This window comes from Phoca vitulina, unplaced genomic scaffold, assembly GCF_004348235.1.
Source record: "Phoca vitulina isolate PV1807 unplaced genomic scaffold, GSC_HSeal_1.0 scaffold91, whole genome shotgun sequence".
Lineage (NCBI taxonomy): Eukaryota > Metazoa > Chordata > Mammalia > Carnivora > Phocidae > Phoca > Phoca vitulina.
The window spans coordinates 1,440,881-1,458,764 of NW_022589794.1; the positions used below are offsets into that span (position 1 = coordinate 1,440,881).

At 62.1% G+C, this 17,884-nt stretch overlaps 1 protein-coding gene across 13 annotated transcripts in view; it reads right to left on the minus strand.

Moving 5' to 3' along the window:
* The window catches only part of RIMBP2 (RIMS binding protein 2), a 92,960-nt gene that overhangs the window by 45,746 nt on the left and 29,330 nt on the right, over positions 1-17,884 (minus strand). For 7 of the 13 annotated variants that reach the window (XM_032396356.1, XM_032396363.1, XM_032396361.1 and 4 more), the window contains exons 5-9: positions 15,422-15,472; positions 14,286-14,306; positions 4,639-4,840; positions 768-913; positions 136-212 (exon numbers count right to left, since the gene is read on the minus strand). In XM_032396356.1, the coding sequence (XP_032252247.1) occupies positions 136-212; positions 768-913; positions 4,639-4,840; positions 14,286-14,306; positions 15,422-15,472 (497 nt within the window). The remainder of the gene's footprint in view (positions 1-135; positions 213-767; positions 914-4,638; positions 4,841-14,285; positions 14,307-15,421; positions 15,473-17,884) is intronic. The other 6 variants (XM_032396357.1, XM_032396364.1, XM_032396365.1 and 3 more) reach the window with 1 other exon arrangement.

Sequence of the window (17,884 nt, forward strand, 5' to 3'; positions counted from 1 at the left end):
GCCTGGACACCACTGGCCCCCACCCAAGCCTGGCGGAGCTGGTGCCTGCGGCCAGGGCCCGGGGGGAGCGCTCCCAGACCCACGGCCTCCTCGGGGGCCCCAAGCCCGGGGGGCAGAGCGGCGCTTCGCGCTTACCTGTAGCGGGCGACACACAAGTGGACCTTGCCCGAGTATCTCTGCTTGGAGGTACTGGAATTCCGTTCATTATCCATCTGTTAGAGACACAGACGATGTTCGGGTTACGCCTCGTGCCGGGAGCACACGGGAAACCCTTCGGGCCCCGCTGAGCTTCCTGCCCCAGACGGTGGTGCTCCCGTGAGACAGCAGCCCCGAGACGGGGCGGCTCCCGCGGCACGGGCCCCCGGTCACTGGGGAGGACGTTTATACAGAACGCGTCTCCCCACACCAGGAGGGGACCCGAGGTGGGGCCTTCCCCGACGCAGCACATGGGACCCGCTGGGCGGACCGGGCGTGTGTGCCAGGCCCTGCCGGGCTTCTGTGAAGACACGGAGATGGACAGTGACCGTGTCCTCTGCTCACAGGGGCTCAGCCCCGGGACATGGACACCGCTCCCCGCGCTCGCCTGTCCGACAGTGCCCGGGGCTCCGAGGCCGAGACATCTGGGAAGACTGCATGGAAACGGCGACATGAGGGTCAATGAAGGCTGGATACGGGAATTTGTGGGAGGGAGAAGCAGGAGAAGGGATGAGGGAGAAAGGCGGGAGGACCTTGGCGTTCCCACCAGCCGCACGCACGCCAGAACTCACGTCTGATTCAAATCTGCATCTTGGGGTGGCAGATCTCGACAGAAAGGCGGGCTTGACGGACGGAGGCTCCAGCCTGTCACCAGCGAGCGGGAGGGGCCGGATGTAGTCCCCGACCACGGTGCGGCTTCTGACGGCGCTCTCCTGAGCTGACCACAACATGAGACAGTTTAACAAGGACACGGATGAAATAACAGCACATACGGGTCCTTCGACCCCCCAGCGTGCCCATCCCCTCACCGCCTCAGCCTCAGGGCTCTGTGTTGGGATCTGCCCCCCTCCCACCCTGGGTCCCCATGGCCAGCCTGACCACTCCTGGCCGTGAGGATGGTTTGGGGGCAATGGTGGTGTCGCGTGGGGAGGGAAGGTCCCGCCACAGGTAATTAAAGGGAGTCGTGGAGAGAGAGGCTCTCCCTTTCCCTGGCTGCCATGCGGGGGCTGGGAGGCTCGGTGCAGCCACATTGCCACCGGGAGGAAAGTTGGTCCCATCAGAGCGCTCATAGCAGGGGACCGCCAGGTGGGGAGGAACTGCCTCCTGGGGACACAGTTGGAGCCCCCGAGTCCAGCTGCACCTGGAGCTGGACCTCCTGGCTCCTCATCCTGACGACAAGTGAGTTCCTTCTGGCTCGCACCAGTTTAGGTCAGCTTTGCTGTCATTTTTGACCGAAAGAGTCCTAACTAACACACAAGGTGGCCAAAGGGCCAGGCGTTTTTAGGGTTCCAACGTGAAACACAGGAGCGCAATCTCCCCCCGCCCCGTCCAGCCTCTGTCTGTGGCGGTCACACCGCGGGATCGCCTCCCTGAAGACGTGACCTGCTACGTCCCGGCTGGGAAATACCACGTGATTCAGTGTAAGGCGGGAAGTGTCCCACCCGCCGGGGCCCCGCGGCTCAGCCTGATCAAGGGAACTGTGAGAAAGTGCCCCCGAAATGGACTCGGTGCCACAACAGACACGGGACTCCGCTGGGGGGTCAGACCCCGGAGAGCAGGGGCGTTGCCGGGTCGCGGCCATCTGTCCCCTCTGCCCAGGGCAGGTGCTCGGCATACAGCAGGTGCGAAGGGACCCAGAAGCCTCAGAGCGGCAGGTGCGAAGCATCACTGCTTCTCCCCGCCCCGGGCCGTGGGGGGTGCGAACCCTGACCCATGGCGGTCCGGCCAGTGCCCTGTGAGTGGAGGTGAGCAGGTGTGTGATCCACTGCCTCCTTTCCCCTTCGATGGAACATTCCAGAGAGAGGCTGTACCTTCCAGCGCTCCCGAGTGAGGACGGCGCAGCCCGTCCCCCAAGCGCCGCGGGGCTGATCCGGCCCCTGAGGTCGGGGTCAGCAGTGTGGACGCGCGGCCCCTGCGAGATGAACACAGTGGGGTCTCCTCGTGTTCATGTTTGGCTGACGTGGCCCGGTCCTCGGTCCAGGTCCAGGTCCGACTTGGAGCCGGCGTGAGGCGGAGGCAAAACCATCAGAACCGTCGGCACCCTCGACCTCGCTGGCTCCCAGGCAATCCTCCTGCGGTGGGCGCTGCTCTCCCGAGATTCGACCTGGACTCGACTGCGAGGCCTGCGCTCACGTCAGACGTGGCCCACTGCGCAGCCCGCGGTCCCTTAGCGGGTCCCGATCAACCCCCAACTGTCTCCTCAGCCTCCGGGCCAGGCTGGCCTCAGGCAGGAGGACGCGGAGCAGGTGGGCCGCACGTCTGCCCACGGTCCTTCTCTGCCTCATGCTGGCCCTTCCACGCTCCCCTCACACCCGGGGGAAGAAAGCGGGGCCCAGCCACCAAGGCCCCCGGGGCGCCCACCCGTCAGAGAATGCCCTCGGGAGGACCGCCCTCGGGAGGACCGCGGGGCCTCGGGGGGCTCTGTGGGCTCTCCTCCACGCATCCATCAGCGATGCCGGCGCAGCGAGGGTGAAGCCAAGTGTGCATGGGCCCTGCCAACGGGGGCCCCTCGCGGGGTGAGGTCGCGCATCGTTACGTGAGCTCGGTCCATCGGGACAGCGGCTCTTCCCGACGGCTGCCCGGAAACCGTGGTACAAACCTATTGGTCCACCAGGGTCCGAGCGACAGGCTTGGTGCCGCGAGCACCTGAGGGCTTTGCTTTCCCTGAGGCCCACTCCCGCCATCGGGACTCGGATCGCGTTTCCCGGAGCCATCCCTCTGGACACTCACGCGTCTACACTCTGCACAGAGGAGCTCACGCAGCAGGACCAGGACGCCGTGGGGAGAAGGGCCTGCCTGCCACGTGCAGCTTGGCCAAGGGCCCGAACGCCGTGTCACGGGTCGGGAGCGTGACCAGGCCCCATGGGGTCTGTGCCGAGCACGCCTCCCCCGGCAGTCTGGGGCTCAGGTGCACGCCAGGCAGAGGCACCATGTGACCAGCCCCCCCTTACACCCTGGGTGCCGCATCCCCCGCGGCTTCCCTAGGCAGGAACTCTGCATGCATGGGGCGCTCCGTGTGGCCTGCGTGGATCCTGGAGGCATCCTGTCTCTGCCCTTAGGATCTGACCGTGTCCCTGTCCCATGTCGCCATCATAGCTCTAAGCATAGCTCTGAGTCCTGGGAGTCACCAAACGTGTTGGGGTCTTGAAAAGCGCGTACCGGCCAAACTTGTATGGCCACCCACCCCGAGAATGTTCGTTTCACGGAGTAAGAGCTGAAACCGTCCTGCCTCTTCTTACCCTTTGGGCAACACGGCCCCAACGTCACTTCCTGGAGGCGGGTGTCTGAGGCCGCCTGATCTAACGTAGCCCTGGGTCACTTTCTACCTTGTCACCCTGTCCCACACATCTGTCCGCGCCATTCCTCTGTCCCCTTGCTTCTCGCCTGTCTCCATCCACCGAGAGGAGATTCCGCGTGGGGCCCGGCCGGCCGGTCGACGTCGCAGCCGCAGGCCCCAGACCCGGCCTGGGTGTGCCGTGCACTCGGGACGCCGTGGAGGGACTTGCCGACCTCCCGCCCCCCACCCTGTTGTTCACAGCCATGTGACATGCCAGCTAATGGCTGAGCGGGACAGGAAGGATGGTGCCGACGGGAGCCACGCAGGGAAGGTGATTTATCGACATACAGGCATGGTCGCTTCGTTGTAATGTTATGAAGCACCGAAGAAACCTCATCCTCTGTTTTGATGATAAGGGAAAGAAATCTGGAAATTCTCTCCTCTATGGAGTTCCAAAGGGGGAGTCTGACACTCATCTCCCCTTGATTAAAACAACAACTTTTGAACAGGTGGGCATTCTTGCAACCAGGGTGACCCGTGCGGGTTGCCCTTGGGCGAGGAAAGCGCTCCTTGACGGCCCAGGCAACTCTCTGCGTCTAGGCGGGAGCCCCTCAGTGAGGCCGTCATGCAGACCCCGGTGGTCTTTCAGCCAGATACAAAGACAAAATCCCTCCCCCAGCACGCAAGGTCAAACCGTGCTGCCCCCGCCCTGCCTCCTGAGTGCGAGTGGGCGTTCACCGCTGTGACCCTCCCGGCTTTCGTGCAGCAGGAACTGGTCCCCACGTGGAGGCTGCTTGGCATGAAGGCGGGGAGGGTCACAGCCCAGCGGTGTGCCTCGCGGCCCCGGGCGGGAGCTGCCCGGCTCACTGCCAGGAGCTGTGTGACCCATGCGAGGGCCTTGGTCTTGATCTCTGCAGAGCGGGACCAGGACGGCACCTGCCACATGCGGCCATGCCAAGAGCACGTGGGCTGACACCCGCGAGTGCTCAGAGCAGTGGCTGGTGCCGCGGGCATGCCCAGTGGCTGCTGGGGGCCTGCCGTCACCCGGAGCCCCGCGATGCCGGGTGCCCAGCGCAGGCGGTCAGACAGACGTGCTGGGCTCGCCCTGCTGCGGGGTCGCTGGCTATCCCTCCGCCACGTGACGCAGGGGTGGGGCAGGCACTCACCTTTGCCGATGGAGGGGGCGAGTCCGTTCATGAACTGCGGGAAAGGCTTGCCGGACGCGGGGACGTCCAAGGAGGCCCCAGCGCTGCCACCCAGCAGGTCGATCCTCCCCGCGTGCTCCCGGAGCCTCTCCAGGTCCTGCGACAGCAGGCGGAACTGCTCACTCTGCGTCCGGCATTTCTCCTCCAGCTCCCGCACCTTGCTCTGCACGGCAGAGGCACGGACACGCAGTCAGGGGTGGGGGGGGCATGCGTGCATGGGTGTGCACACGCGTGTGTGCGTGTACACGCATGCACACGCGTGTGTGGCGGCGAGCCGCCTCCCACCTCCGTGGGAGAATGGCGTCTGATAAAACCAGGCGTCCTGTGCGGCCTGGAGGTTGGCCAAGACCCCTCCCCGGCCGGACGTGGGAAACCACACATGCCGCGAAGCCCTACAAACACTCAGATCCCAGCCAACCGCAGATTGTTCTGGGCTCTGTGTGCAGCTCAGGCCCTTGTGGTTGGCACGTCTCGCCATAGCTGTTTGGAATTTGGGGTGTGAGACGGTGACACAGCCCAGACCTGGGGGCAGCTCAGCTGCCAATCCACTGATGCAGTTTTCTCATGGGGGCACCCGCCCCTAGACTGCAGAGCCCCAAGGGACACTGCTCTAGCAAGAAGAGGGGATTTCTTTCTGCTGGATTTGGTTAGCAACACAGCAACATTTGCAGACATGCAGAGATGTCTCCGGAGCCCTGGGGAGAGGGGTGGGCTCCCTCGGACACATGGCAGGGAAGAGGCAGCCAGGGGCAGCTCCCTTCTGACCCCGCTCCTGTCCCGTTGCTGCCCCGCGGGCTCTCAGGTTGGCTGGCTTGATACACACACTCTTCCCCGGACGCTCACGGACCACGCTTCCTATCCTGGTGCAGACGCAGGGCTCTGTCTCAGCGACCAGAGTGCCTGCACGGTCTACAGCTGGGCCCACACGCCGTGGACAGACGCGTGGAGGGTCGGCTCTGCCCCCTCCCCCCGAGGCACTGTCTGCGTGGTGCTCACTGCCCCCCGTGGTACGCGAGCCCCTGGTTCCTTCTCGTCTGTCTCCAGACTGGATGGGAAGCTCCAAGCCTTCGCTCTCTCTGTTTCCCTCCTCAATACATTCTCACGGCTTTTACAGAATCGGGCACATAGTAGGTGCTCAGTAAGTGTTTGCCGAATCCGTGAAAAGAGGGGACTGCAGATCTGCGGTGTGGTGGCTCATTTCGTCCGCATGGATGGAGTCCTGCCTTGTCTCCGCTCCTTACTCCGTGATAAATGGAGAATCCCATCTGCTGCATTATTAACTCCATGTGTTGCCTGGTCCCCGGCTAACATGTCAGCTCCATGAGGGCAGGATCGTCTGCTGCTTCCCCGATGCGTCCCCAGCACTTGGAACGGAGCTTGGTACCGAGTCAGCGTTCAGTAGATCTTTGGTTTAATATGGGCATGTGTGTGGGAATGCGGGGACAGCCAGGAACAGCCCTCGACCTGCAGAGGACCAGCGGTAGACACGCTTCTCCCCCTCCTCCTCTTCCTCCTCTTCATCCTCCTCCTTCTTCCCACTCTCCTCCCCTCTTCCCCCTTCTCTTCCTCTGTCCTCCTCATCTTCATTTGCCTCTTCCTCGCCCCTCCTCCTCCCTCCTCCTCTTCTTCATCCTCTTCCTTGCCCCTCCTCCTCCTCTTCCTCCCCGTTCCCCTCCTTTCCCTCCCCCTTCCTCCCCCTTTGCCCATCCTTCCCCCCTCCTCTGGCATTAAGCTTTCCAGCTCCTTAGTATAGAATGAAGTGCTATTTATGTCTGAGATCAGGGATTTCTAAAAAAAAACTTAACAAATCCCAAGCCTATAATTAATTTCTTTGATTCATTAAAAAAAAAAAATCAGCAGGATTCTTCTTCTAAAAAGCTGAATGAGCTTATCGGCGATTGCTGCCTCCACCAAGGCAGAGAAGTGAGCTCAGCACTCCCGGGCCCGGGCGGGGACGTGGGACCACATCAGACCCGCCTCCAGCTGGGCCGACCCCAGAACAGGGTAACCTGTCAGATGCCCCGAGGCCTAGGGCCCTGACTCCCAACTCGTTCTCTCCAGGGCAGAGCCATGAACCCTGAGGGATGGACAGGGTCCTCAGACGGGGAGAGCAAGCAGGCACAGGGGGCCCTGAGCTCACCGGGATTGTCCGGGTGTGCGAGAATGTTTGGTGGCTGGTGGGAGAACACAAGCACTATTTTCTTGGCCGTGAACTCATTTTCACGTGTGTTAGGAGAAAGGCGGGCAGATCAAATCCTCGGTACCACCTAACGAAAACAGCACATGGATTCTTCACTTCCATGCCATCCTAGAAACGACAAAGCCAGAGTGATGGAGGACAGATCGGCGGTCGTCTGGGCTGGGGCCGCAGGACGGCGCGACGCGCAAGGAGTAAGAGGAGGGGGTGACGGCTATCCGCATTCCCACCGTGGCAATGGGAATCTCCGTGTGCTCCCAGTTCCCAGAACTCTACGCTAAAGGAACGTAAAAACAGGAGAAATCCAGATGCGAACAGATTTAACAATATGAGATGATGCTATAGGTGCCCGGCCCGGGCGGTCAGTCTCAGTGGTGCCCGTGGAGCGTGGCCGAGGTCCTCACGGGCCTCCCTGGAACCTGGCATCTGAGACGCGCCTGTCACCGGCGGCCGGCTGCTGGGGCTGTGTGACGGGGCGCTCCGGGAGAGGGCGGGGCCCCGAGGCGGAGGGGGCGACGCGCGCTCCTGGCCAGACCCTGCAGGACGCAGACACGCCCCGGGACGGGGCCACCTGCAGGCGCCTGACGGCAGCACCTGTCATGGGCCACCATGCACAGGTGTCCTTGGCACCCACTGCTAGCAGGTGTAGCCTCCGAGCTCCCTGGGAACTGCCCTCGGTGCCCCCCTCCTGCCAGGTTGTGTCTCTTTGTTCAGGGGTCCCCTTCACCGATGGCGACTGGGCTGTGCCGTTTCCCTGGCGGCTGGCCCGGACGTGGCGCTCTGAGGAGGGGCAGGTGATGTGCTGACCGTGAAGTCCCAGGAGCGGGTGGGCGCGTCGGTCTACCCAGACATCCACGGAGGCTGGTGGGGAGTGCCGGGGGGAGCACGGGCGAGCCAGACGATGCTGGGGGAACACAGTGAACGGGAGCGTGCATGTTCTGTCCGGAGGGGCATCTGCTCGGCATCGGTCCAGACCTACGGGGGCTAAACTTCTAGTCTTCCAAAAGGAGAAGAGAGTCTTTATTTTATGTAAAGATCTCTCAATGTTTAAGCGTCGGCAGAGGCCCATCCACAGTCTGGGCTGACAAGGCCGGTCTGGAGACGGTACGGCCACTCGGTGACCCTGGGCGTGAAAACCCGGGGAGCGCACCCGGTCAGGCTGGCTGGATGGCCTCGTGGCCCAGGCCATGGCCTCCAACTGTGCCCGCGTGAGCCCTGGACACACAGGAGGATCCCCCGCAGGGTCTGGGGCTCCGGGGGCCCAGTCTTCTGGATGAAGAGCACGTGTCCCGGGGAGCTGGTGTTCCACTCTGGAACAATCTTTGTCGCCCCTGAGACTCTCATCCCAGGGGCGGGCAGTGCGGACGTTAGGAATGCAGCTGCCTTGAAGACATCGGCCACCCCGTCTCCATCGGTGCCCCAGCCACACTCATTTGTGGGGCCGATATCAGGGGAAAAAACCCCTGATGAAATATCAGCTTTTCCCTAAGCATGATGAGTGGGAGAAACGGGCATCTGTTGGTGACATTAAAGGTATTCAAGATACGTCAACTGGCTCAAACATCGTGGTGTCATCCTGCCCTCAACTGGACAGGATACAAGACTGGAACAGAAGCCGCAAGGCTCTGAATGGTCCTGTGTCCAGATGCGGATTCAGAGGATTTCTGGTTCCCCGAGGCCTCCTGGACCAGGCCCATCGGCTTGCCTGCTTCCCTCGAGTGCGCCTTCCACGGGCACTGGCGGTGGGAGGTCCCCAGGGTGCAGGCAGGACGTCGCGGAGCTGTGGACGCACACGGATGTGCTGCTCGTCAGAGTGTTTGCTTGACCCGTGTCTGTACGCGTGGGAGCCTTGCCTTCAGCACAACCGAGAGCAAAGTTGCAGGGGGGCGGCCAGGGCTCTCCCACCTCCTCCGGCTGCTTCCAGAGAGACGTGTGGAGCTGTGCGGGCCACACCTAACCACAGCTCTCCTCGGCTGTTACCTGCCTCGCCTCCCTTCCAGGCGCCCGAGAAAATGGCCGTGGGGCCGCCGGAGCCCAGGAGCTTCTGGTGCCTGATCTCTGGTCTGGGGAGCAGGGGTCGGGACAACGAGGAGATGGGAGCTGGGGACCCGTTACGCCCAAAGTGCGTCATATAGGAGGGCGCTCCCTCTGGAAGCCTCATCCGGCTTCCTGCTTCCGGAAGAGAGGCAGCTTTTCCTGCAGGAGCCCCCAGCAGCTGGGTGTCCTGGCCTGGCTGCAGGGCCCCCCCGGTCCCTGAGTCACCAGCAGGAGGAACGGCTTCCCAGGGAGCAGGAAGGCGGCAGCGACCCCACCGACCTGCCCGGCTGGCTTCTTCGCACATCGGTATTTATTTCAGGATCCAGAGCCCTGTCGCCTCCTGGACGGGTGGCCCCCCGGGGAGCTGGCCACCTGCAGGCGGTGGGGGCGGGGGCCGCGCAGACCACGGTGGTAACAGATGGCCCAGACATCAGGCAAGTAAACTATCCCTGGAAGAAACACGGAGACTTGCAAATGTGGTCATGGGTATTTATAAAGACGAAGGAAAACACATCCCAGCGTGACTGTAGCCGTCCGCGCCCCGCCCCTCCGCATTCCGCATCAGAACTCCGGGCTTCGTAGAGGACAGCCGCGTGGGGGGCCGGGCCCTGTGTCCAGCCAGGCCAGGTGGAGAGTGCGGGGCGGCCGTGAATCATCCAGGGAGCAGGGAGAACCAGGGGCGTCCCGGGCAGGCTAGGCCCCCGGCGTGGGAGTGCGCGGGAGTCAGGTTCCGTGTGGCGTCCTGATGGCCGTGCTGCTTACCTGGGGCCGTCTGCCCGCTCTGTGCCGGGTGCTGTTGGCCTCGCTGATGGCCAGGGAGACCACAGGCTCAGGTGGTATGAGCCCACGGCACGGGGAGACAAACAAGGCCAAGATGCACGAAAGCCAGGGGTCACACACCCAGGCAGGGGCCGGCAAACCCAGGCCTCTCTGACTCCGGGCTCTGAGCTGGCCCTAGATTCCGGGTCCCCCCCCACTCATGGGGACCTGGAGGCACGTCCTGCAGCCGCTGTGGGCCTGTCTCCACCTAGAACATGTGGTGAAGCGTGTCTTCCAGAACCCAATGGGGAACTGCAAAGTCAGACCCTGGGGGGTGTGGGAGGGGCTCCATCAGCAGAAGCGACAGTCTCCACCGCTCTGGGGGCAAAGCCGCAGTGCAGACGCCGCGGGGAAGGGGGTGCGGCCAGCCTAGCAACTCAGACACCCGAGCTCCCTCCCCCCCTCCAGTTGCCTGGACATCGATTTTCAGCAGGTGTGAGAGCACATCTGAGCCCATGGGGGTCTACCAGAATTCCCTACATTTCGTCATCAACGGGGACACTCCATGTCGTTTTCACAGTGATGCCCAACTCAGGAGTGCCTTCCGCTGCCAGTTTAGTACCCCATCTCTGCGGGCTCCTGCTGGCAACCCTACAGCTCACGAGAAACCCCACGTCCGTTCATCTCCACAGGCTGAGTTCCGGGATCTTCCCGAGCGATTGCTCCGAACTCCAGAATCTTTGCAGGACTTCGCAGTCTCGAGACTGAATGGAATGACGCCGTCGCCAAGGGGAGCCTCTGGTGAGTGCGGACTTCTCTCCGGCTGATGGTTAGCATCCTACGCCATGCTGTCTCCAGCACAAGTGTCTTCAACGTTTGCTTTGGTTCGTGTGATTCAACATTTGTCCAATTCTCCAACTGAAACGGCAGTGAATTCTAAGCTGGTGGGTCTGGATCGCCGGAGTCTCCCTGTTTCCGGGCAGATGTGCGTTTGTCACGCAGTATTACGTGTGCAGATAAGCACCTGTCATTGGTGGGACCTCAGAATACCTGTATCACCTCCGGGGTGCCAAGAGCGGGGGGGCAGGCGGCGGCCCCAGGACACAGAGCTGGAGTGGGGGTTAGTCCCGGGGCAGCCAAGCTCCCAAGCATCGGGGCACGCACGGCTTCCCTGTCCCGAACCACCTCATCTCGCAGCAAAGCCTCAGGGGTACGGGGCTGCTAAGGCTATTCCAGGAGCACAGAGACCCGGGGCGGGGGGGCGCAGGGGCTTCCTAAGACACGTCAGATATACAACATTAATTACAAATCGTTATGTGTCCACCTCTCAGATTCTCAACTTGGCCACTATTCTGCACACTTCCGTATCAAAATCGCGTTGTCCCATAAGGATTCCAGGATTCAGACGGGGTGGGGACGATGCCACGGGTCAACCACGTTTGGTTTCATTCCCTGGGCCCAGGGAGACGGCACTTCTGGCTTCTCCCGCAGTGAAGCGTCACCAGCTCTGGCCAGTGCAGGGGTGCAGGGGTGCAGGGGTGACTCAGAAGAGCAGGTAGGAGCTGTCCCTGCTGCGGTCACCAGGAAGCCCCATGCGCCAGACGGCACGGTCACAAGATGCAGGGAGCCTGCATTCCCAGGTCGTCCCCGCGCCGTCCCTGCATCGTCCCCGAGTCATCCCCCCACGTCCTCCCCGCGGCATCCCCGCATCGTCCCCCTGCAGCGTCCCCATGCATCACTTGGAGGGGAGTTCTCCGGGGCCTTCCCCAATTGGCAGCAGACGGTGCCGACAGAGAACGACCTTCATATGTTCCATGTGAGGTTGTGACCTGAGCCTCACTCTACAAATGCACCTGAGAACCGGGTTCATCTTTCTGATGGGACCAAGCGCGTGTCCTCCTGCATGCGCTCATTCACCCACACGCACACTCACTTGCCACGTGGTGATTCAGTGTCCTAACACCAGCCCGGCAGGGTGACCCCCCTTAGGCCCAGCAACATGGGGCCGGTACGTTTAGGGACCCATGCAAATGTTTCCATTTTAGTTTCCTTTAAAATCAGAAACAAACAAATAATAATGAATCCAGTGTGGACTATATCCTCTTTACCCAGGCAGGTGCATGTAAAATGTAATTTTTAGTACTTTCATGGAGGAAGGGATGGGACTCATGAGGCAAAGAGGCCCAGGGCCCAGGAAGGTCCCAACACCGCCCGGATGCTGGGCCTGCCTCGAGAAGACCCCATGCCGGCCTGGGTCAGGGGGTGCGCTGTCTGCTCATCAAAGTCTCCCCAAATGAGACCCAGGATGAAACGAGCCTGCGCAGGTTCCTCCCCGGCTGGGACAAGCGTCTGGCGTCGCGGGCTGTTTGAAGCCTCGTCCCGGAGCTGACGGCCAGCAAGCTGGCGGCCACGGGGAGGTGCTGGGAAGGCGCCCCGAAGAATAAGGCACAAAGCATACAGAACACACACGCAAAGCACACAGCACAGACAGTGGCGAGAGCGAGCTCATCCGGGGCTTTCCCCTGCAGCGGGCCCGGAGCCCGCCGCCCCCAAACCCCGCACACAGACACTGCTCCCCTGCACCCCTTCTCAGCAGCCTCGGACGGCGCCACCAACTGGCCCTCCTGCCCTCGCGGCCTGGCTCTGCTCTTGCGAGCTGTGCGTCCCGGGGCAAGGGACTTGGTCTCTGTGCCTGATTTCCAATCCGGGAAGAGGATGATGATGGTAGCGACCTCACTGGGGGTCTACGGATTAAATCCGATACACGTGTCCAGTGCCCGGTGGACAGTGTTCACGTGGCCTGCGCCCCCGCCAGGGAAGGCAGCGCTTCCGGGTCTCGCCACCGTGTGAACTCATTCACAATTCAACGCCGGCTGCGGTTTTGTGGGCGGGAGAGCTGACCCCACTTCCCAGGGAGGACGGACGCGGGGGCCAGGGAAGCCGGCTGCAAAGCAGCGCCAAACTCCTGGGGTTTGAGTCCAGACTCGCTTCTTACCAGCTTGCCTTGGGCCAGCCACTTGTGCCTGGGTTTCCCCTGGGTTGTCGTGAAGATTAAGTGACATGGCATGCGCATGTGTCCTAGATGTCCCCAGATGCACCCTTAGAACAGCGTCTGGCACAAAGTGAGTGTTCAGGGAACCCCAGGTCACCGTCATTGAGTTGTCGTTATTATTATTAATTTTAAAACGTTCTCTTGCTTCTTTGCCTTGAAATAACTCCCCCGTAAAGTGCGGGGGACGCCTTTTCCCTAAATGGTGCCTTCTCTGCAGTTCACAGAGTGCTCGGTCTTAATTCTGGAAAAGCTCTATTTTCAGCTAACGCCTGACGCCCACCTCGGCGAGGCCACACAGCGAGCCCGGATGATTCTGCGGGTGCTGGACTCTGCACACGTCCTGACGGGGATGGAGACCGCCCCCTCCTCTCGTCCCCAGACACCCTGGCCATTCACTCATCAGAACACAGGGCTCAGGAGCACCCACAGACCGGCTGTGCGTGGATGGCCCCTGGGAGGGGGTTTGTTGCCACACGTTTGCTGAGACAACGCTTGGAGTCCCGTGTGCGCATCCCGCTGGGCAAGGGGGCGGCTGTTCTGCTGAGGAGAGCACCTGACTCAGGGGAGTCCCCAGCGTGCCACGCGGGACACACGCCCGTGGGAGGGGTGGAGGTTCAGGTCACTAAGACGCTGAGCCATGGATCGGCCAAGACTCCAGGGCGCTGGCTCGTCCCCTATGCCCTCCGTCACCAGACTAGCCTCATGATGCGAAGCAATGCTTCCCAGACAGCGGCTGCGTCGGAACTGCCCCCGGGAGTGGGGGGCAGGAGGGCAGCTGGGTCCCTCCCAGTTTCTGGGTCCCCCCACACTTTCTGACTCCGCGGGTTGGGCAGGACCTGAGAATCTGCCTCTCTAGCAAGCCCCCAGCTGATGCCGACTCTGCTGGTCTGGGAACCCCACTGTGAGAACCACTCCTCCTCAAAGTGGGAAGATCATCCCTTCCGTGAATACGCGATCAAACTCAGAGTTTTGGAAAACACTCAAAACCCTGTTCAGAGGGACAACACTGTTCCTCCTGTTCGGTGGGGGTGGTGAGAAGGGCCGCAGCCTCGCCTGCAGGAGGGCCCCGGCCGCGCACATGGCAGACACAAACACAGCAGTGGAACGTTCTGGGGCCAGGGTGGAATCCCGATGACCGACAGACGGGCCGCCTGCTGGGCACGGCTGGCCCGAGGGCAGCATCAGTGTCCCCACCTCCCACCCCACCCCACCCCTCGCGGTCATCGGGGTTCCGGGCTGTCCTCCCAGCCTGACCCTTACGGCCGCAGCGGGAAACGGGAGACCAGGTTCGCTGAGCCTGCTCAACACTTGCGGGAACAGAGCTTGTATCCCGGGGCCTGGCTGGCAGTTGGCAGCGCCCCCCGCCGGGGAGGTCCTGCCCGCGGCTCCTCACGCCCCCGGCCCCCAGGAGCCCCCTCCCCGCCCCGCATCCGGAAGAAGCTCGGGGCTGCCGGCTTCGGGAGAAGAGGCGGGTTGAGCGGGCCCAGGGACACGTGGCCGCCCCGTGCACGAGGGAAAGCAGCGCCAAGCACACCAGCAGGGGGAGGCGCGACCCTCAAGTACCTGCATGCCATCCAGCGCGTTCTGCATGAAGCACAAAGCAAAGACACAACCAGGGAAGACGTCGTAAAGAAGAGAAGACACGGGACCCTCAGCACGTCTGCACTGCCCGTTCCCCCAAAGCGCGTCCCAGTGCGACCCCCACGCCAAAGCATGCAGTGCCCCCGGCCCGGCTCCGGCCAGGAGACCCCAGAGGGCAGGGGCGCACAACACACCTCCTGTCAGCGGCCTTGAGCGGCGGAGGCGAGGAAGTGTGCTTGCAGCCGGGAGGCGATCCGAATGGGCGTGGGGGGGGGGGCGCGGGGGGGTATTTTTCAGGGAGAAGCGTGGCCGTTTGGGGGCCTGCTGCCATTCCCTCAGGTGATAGATTTCCCCCTGCCATTCATCACACTCACCCCTCCAGATATTCATTAGCTAATGGACGCTCTCACAAAACCAATTCTAATATATATGATGGTAATGGTGGAACCTTCCCCTGCGGGAGGAATAGATCTCATGAGGCAACGCAAGAGAACTGGGAGAGGCACACACTGTTCTCCATGGCCGCGTGGCCCTGGGGGCAAAGGACGGGGCCATCTTCCCCCCATATCTGGGGACGGAGGCCCACGCGGGGCCACCCCGCCTGTGTGTCTATAGGGAAGGGGTGGGGGGCTGCCTGGCCTCTGTCTGCAGCCACAGGAAGTCCCCCATGCAGGGCTCCCTGCGGGCGGTACTGTGGCCGCGCCTCGGATGGCGCCCACCGCTCGGATCCCCTGGGTCGTCCCCTCTCTCATTCTGCAAAGGCCTCCCCAGATAGCACCTGCCAAGCGCTTCCCCAGCATCAGCGCTGTCCCTGAACCATCCACGGTTCCACCCACACCCACGCCTTCTCCTCATCCCAAGCGAGAGCGTGGCCTCCTCCTCCTTGCATGCCCCCCAGAGGAGCCCGTAGGGGAGAGCGGCCCACATGAGGCCCCCAGCTCCGCGGGGGCTGTGTGACGGTGGGGACATGCCTTCGCCTCTCTGTGTGGTCCCTGTGCTGACCGCACGGGGGGTGGGCGAGCAGCGCTAGGGGCTGGTGCCCAGCGGGCGCTCATGAGTGCCCCCCACTTCTGACCTCGCCCGCCCCCGAGGCCGGTGGTCAGGGTTCCGGCACTTACCTCTAGCAGCCGTACGGCACCTTCATGTTCTTTCTTAGCTTCAACCTGAGCCTTTTTTTATGATAAAAAGAGAAAAGAGTCAATGTTGAAAGCAGGGGAAAGAGAAGAGAATCAGATGAATGTCTGAATTATCGGGGTGTGGGTCACTGATTTTTACCCCCCTAAGAAGCACTCCGTTCTGAGGACCTAGACCAGTTCTCATTCCTCTCCCCTTCGGGCAAACACGGGATGAATGCCGGCCGGCTGGGATGCTCTTTGTCAGAACGGGGAATGGGGAAGCGCGCCCTGATCGGGACGGGCTGGGCCGGTGGGAGGCCCCGCTCCTCCGGAGAGAGGCGGTCACACGCAGAAGGGGGCTGGGCCCAGGAGAGCAGGACGATCCTTCCTGAAGCCTCGGGGACGGGGTGGGGGGGCACCATCGTCTCCCAGGTGCCCGAAGCTGCTTGGGAAACAAGACGCCACCAAGCAGACGTGACCCCCAAGTAGCTGAAGGTCAGCTGCGATCTCCCCGGCCCCAAGGAGAGCCCGAGATGGGGGTCCCCGAGCATCTGGCAGGCTCTCAGCCACTCAGCCTGTGGCGGGGGGCAGCCCTCCTCCCATTACTTGAAGCAAAGCCGTGTGTTCCACAGAACAAGAAACGTTACCCGTTTCACCAAACCAGTGTCTCGGGATGGTGGCGGCCTGAACCCCACAGTGAGTTCACACAAAACTGAAATGCAACGTCCTCATCCCTCGGCCCCCAGACCCGAGGTCTGGCATCGCGATGCCAGCAAGTACTGCGGCCTGCCTGCCTGGCGTTTGTGGCCACCTCTCCCAGGAAGCGCCCCGATTGTGCTGGGGACCCGGCCCCGTCCCGAGGGCATGAGAACAGGTCCAGACGCTCGGCGGTCGGCTTCCAGGCAGGCGTGCAGCCCGGCCACCTTTCTGCCCGGGATGCTGGGGGAGATGGGACAGACACTCCTTGCCTACTGGACCCGGGCCCCAGCGGAGGACAGTTTGGAGCGCCACAGCCATGCTGCCCCCATGAGGGACGAGGCTGGACCAGCCAGCGGCCTCCCACCGGAAACCAAAAACGAAGCCAATGCAGAGGAGCGCCAAGGCAGGAGAGTGCTGGATCCAGCCGTGTCTGAAGCCCACTTCAGTTGTGTGCACAACTCAAATTCCCTTTTGCTGTTTTCTGTCCCTTGAAACCAAGCATCCTGATGAACGCAATCACCAGTGGTTGGAGAACACGCCGCTTCCCGTTTTAAAGCTGGAGGTGCTGAAGTTCCGTGAGAGCCTGAGGCTGAATCCCAAGCCAGGAAGGAAAGCCGGCCCGCGTGGCCACATGGACACCCCCTCGCATGGGTTTCAGTGGCCTCGCAGACAGACGTTCCTGAAGACGCTGAGAAGTGGGTTTGTGGGGAGGTTTATCTCCGACACTGCAGGGCACCTGCCTCTGAGAATTTTGAGCCCTCGTGAAGGATCCCTATGTTCCACTGAGATTTACATGTAGGATTCTCGGTTCTAGAGGAACATGGTCTCTAGGCGCCAGGAGAGTAAGTAGGGATGGGCTACCCAACATCGCAAAGAAGCCAGTGGGCATTATCTTCACAGCCTCTCAGGAGGAGGTGGGGCCCGGTGTCCCCAGCACGGCCAACGCTGGGGGGCAGCCTGAGATCCCGGCATGGTTCACCCCCACGCGTGCCATGGGCACGTGTCTCCATGGAGGGCTTTGAGAGCCGAGGAGGCAATGGAACGCCAGATTCATCGCAACCTTCAAGGGCTTAAAACCGTCCCTTTCAAAGCTGAAACGAGAGCGACGATAAATAACAAAACGGGGCGAAAAAAGACAGCCATCCGGAGGACGCACAGGGATTATATAAATAACCTCACCACTGAGCCACTTGAGTCAAAGTTAGTTTCCAACCGGCAGGATAAAAAACAACAAAAAACCCCAAAGCTAGCCGTGAAAACGGCGCCAAGTTTGCAGTAATGACTTGGTTTCTGGCTTCCAGAGAGAATCGGGAGCTGGTTTTCACAGGCTACTTGCAAGCTGGGCCATTTGGGCAATCAGAATAGATTGTTAAAATTAACAGTTCGAGTTGGCAGCGCTGAATTCTTGCAACATCGAAGCAACAGCTTACGCGAAGCTCATTGGGGGGCCACGGCCAACTTGTGGGGGAGCTGTGACCTTCACACAGGCACGATGTCCTGCAGGGCACAGTGACACGCGGAAGGACCGTAGCTGTCAGAGGAAGGGGGCTGTCGTCGGGGGCATCGAGCGTCCGGGGCAGTGGGCTACCACGTGTGGTGGGTTCCGGGAGGCACAGAGGTGCGGACATGCTGGACTCAGCGTCAAGGTCTGGACACTTGGCTGGGATGGACCGCGTACCCAATGCCCAGTCTCCTTGGCGACTGGGGAGGGCGTGGATGCTGGTGAAGATGCAGCGGGGTGAGGGCATCGTGGGCACTCTGTGGAAA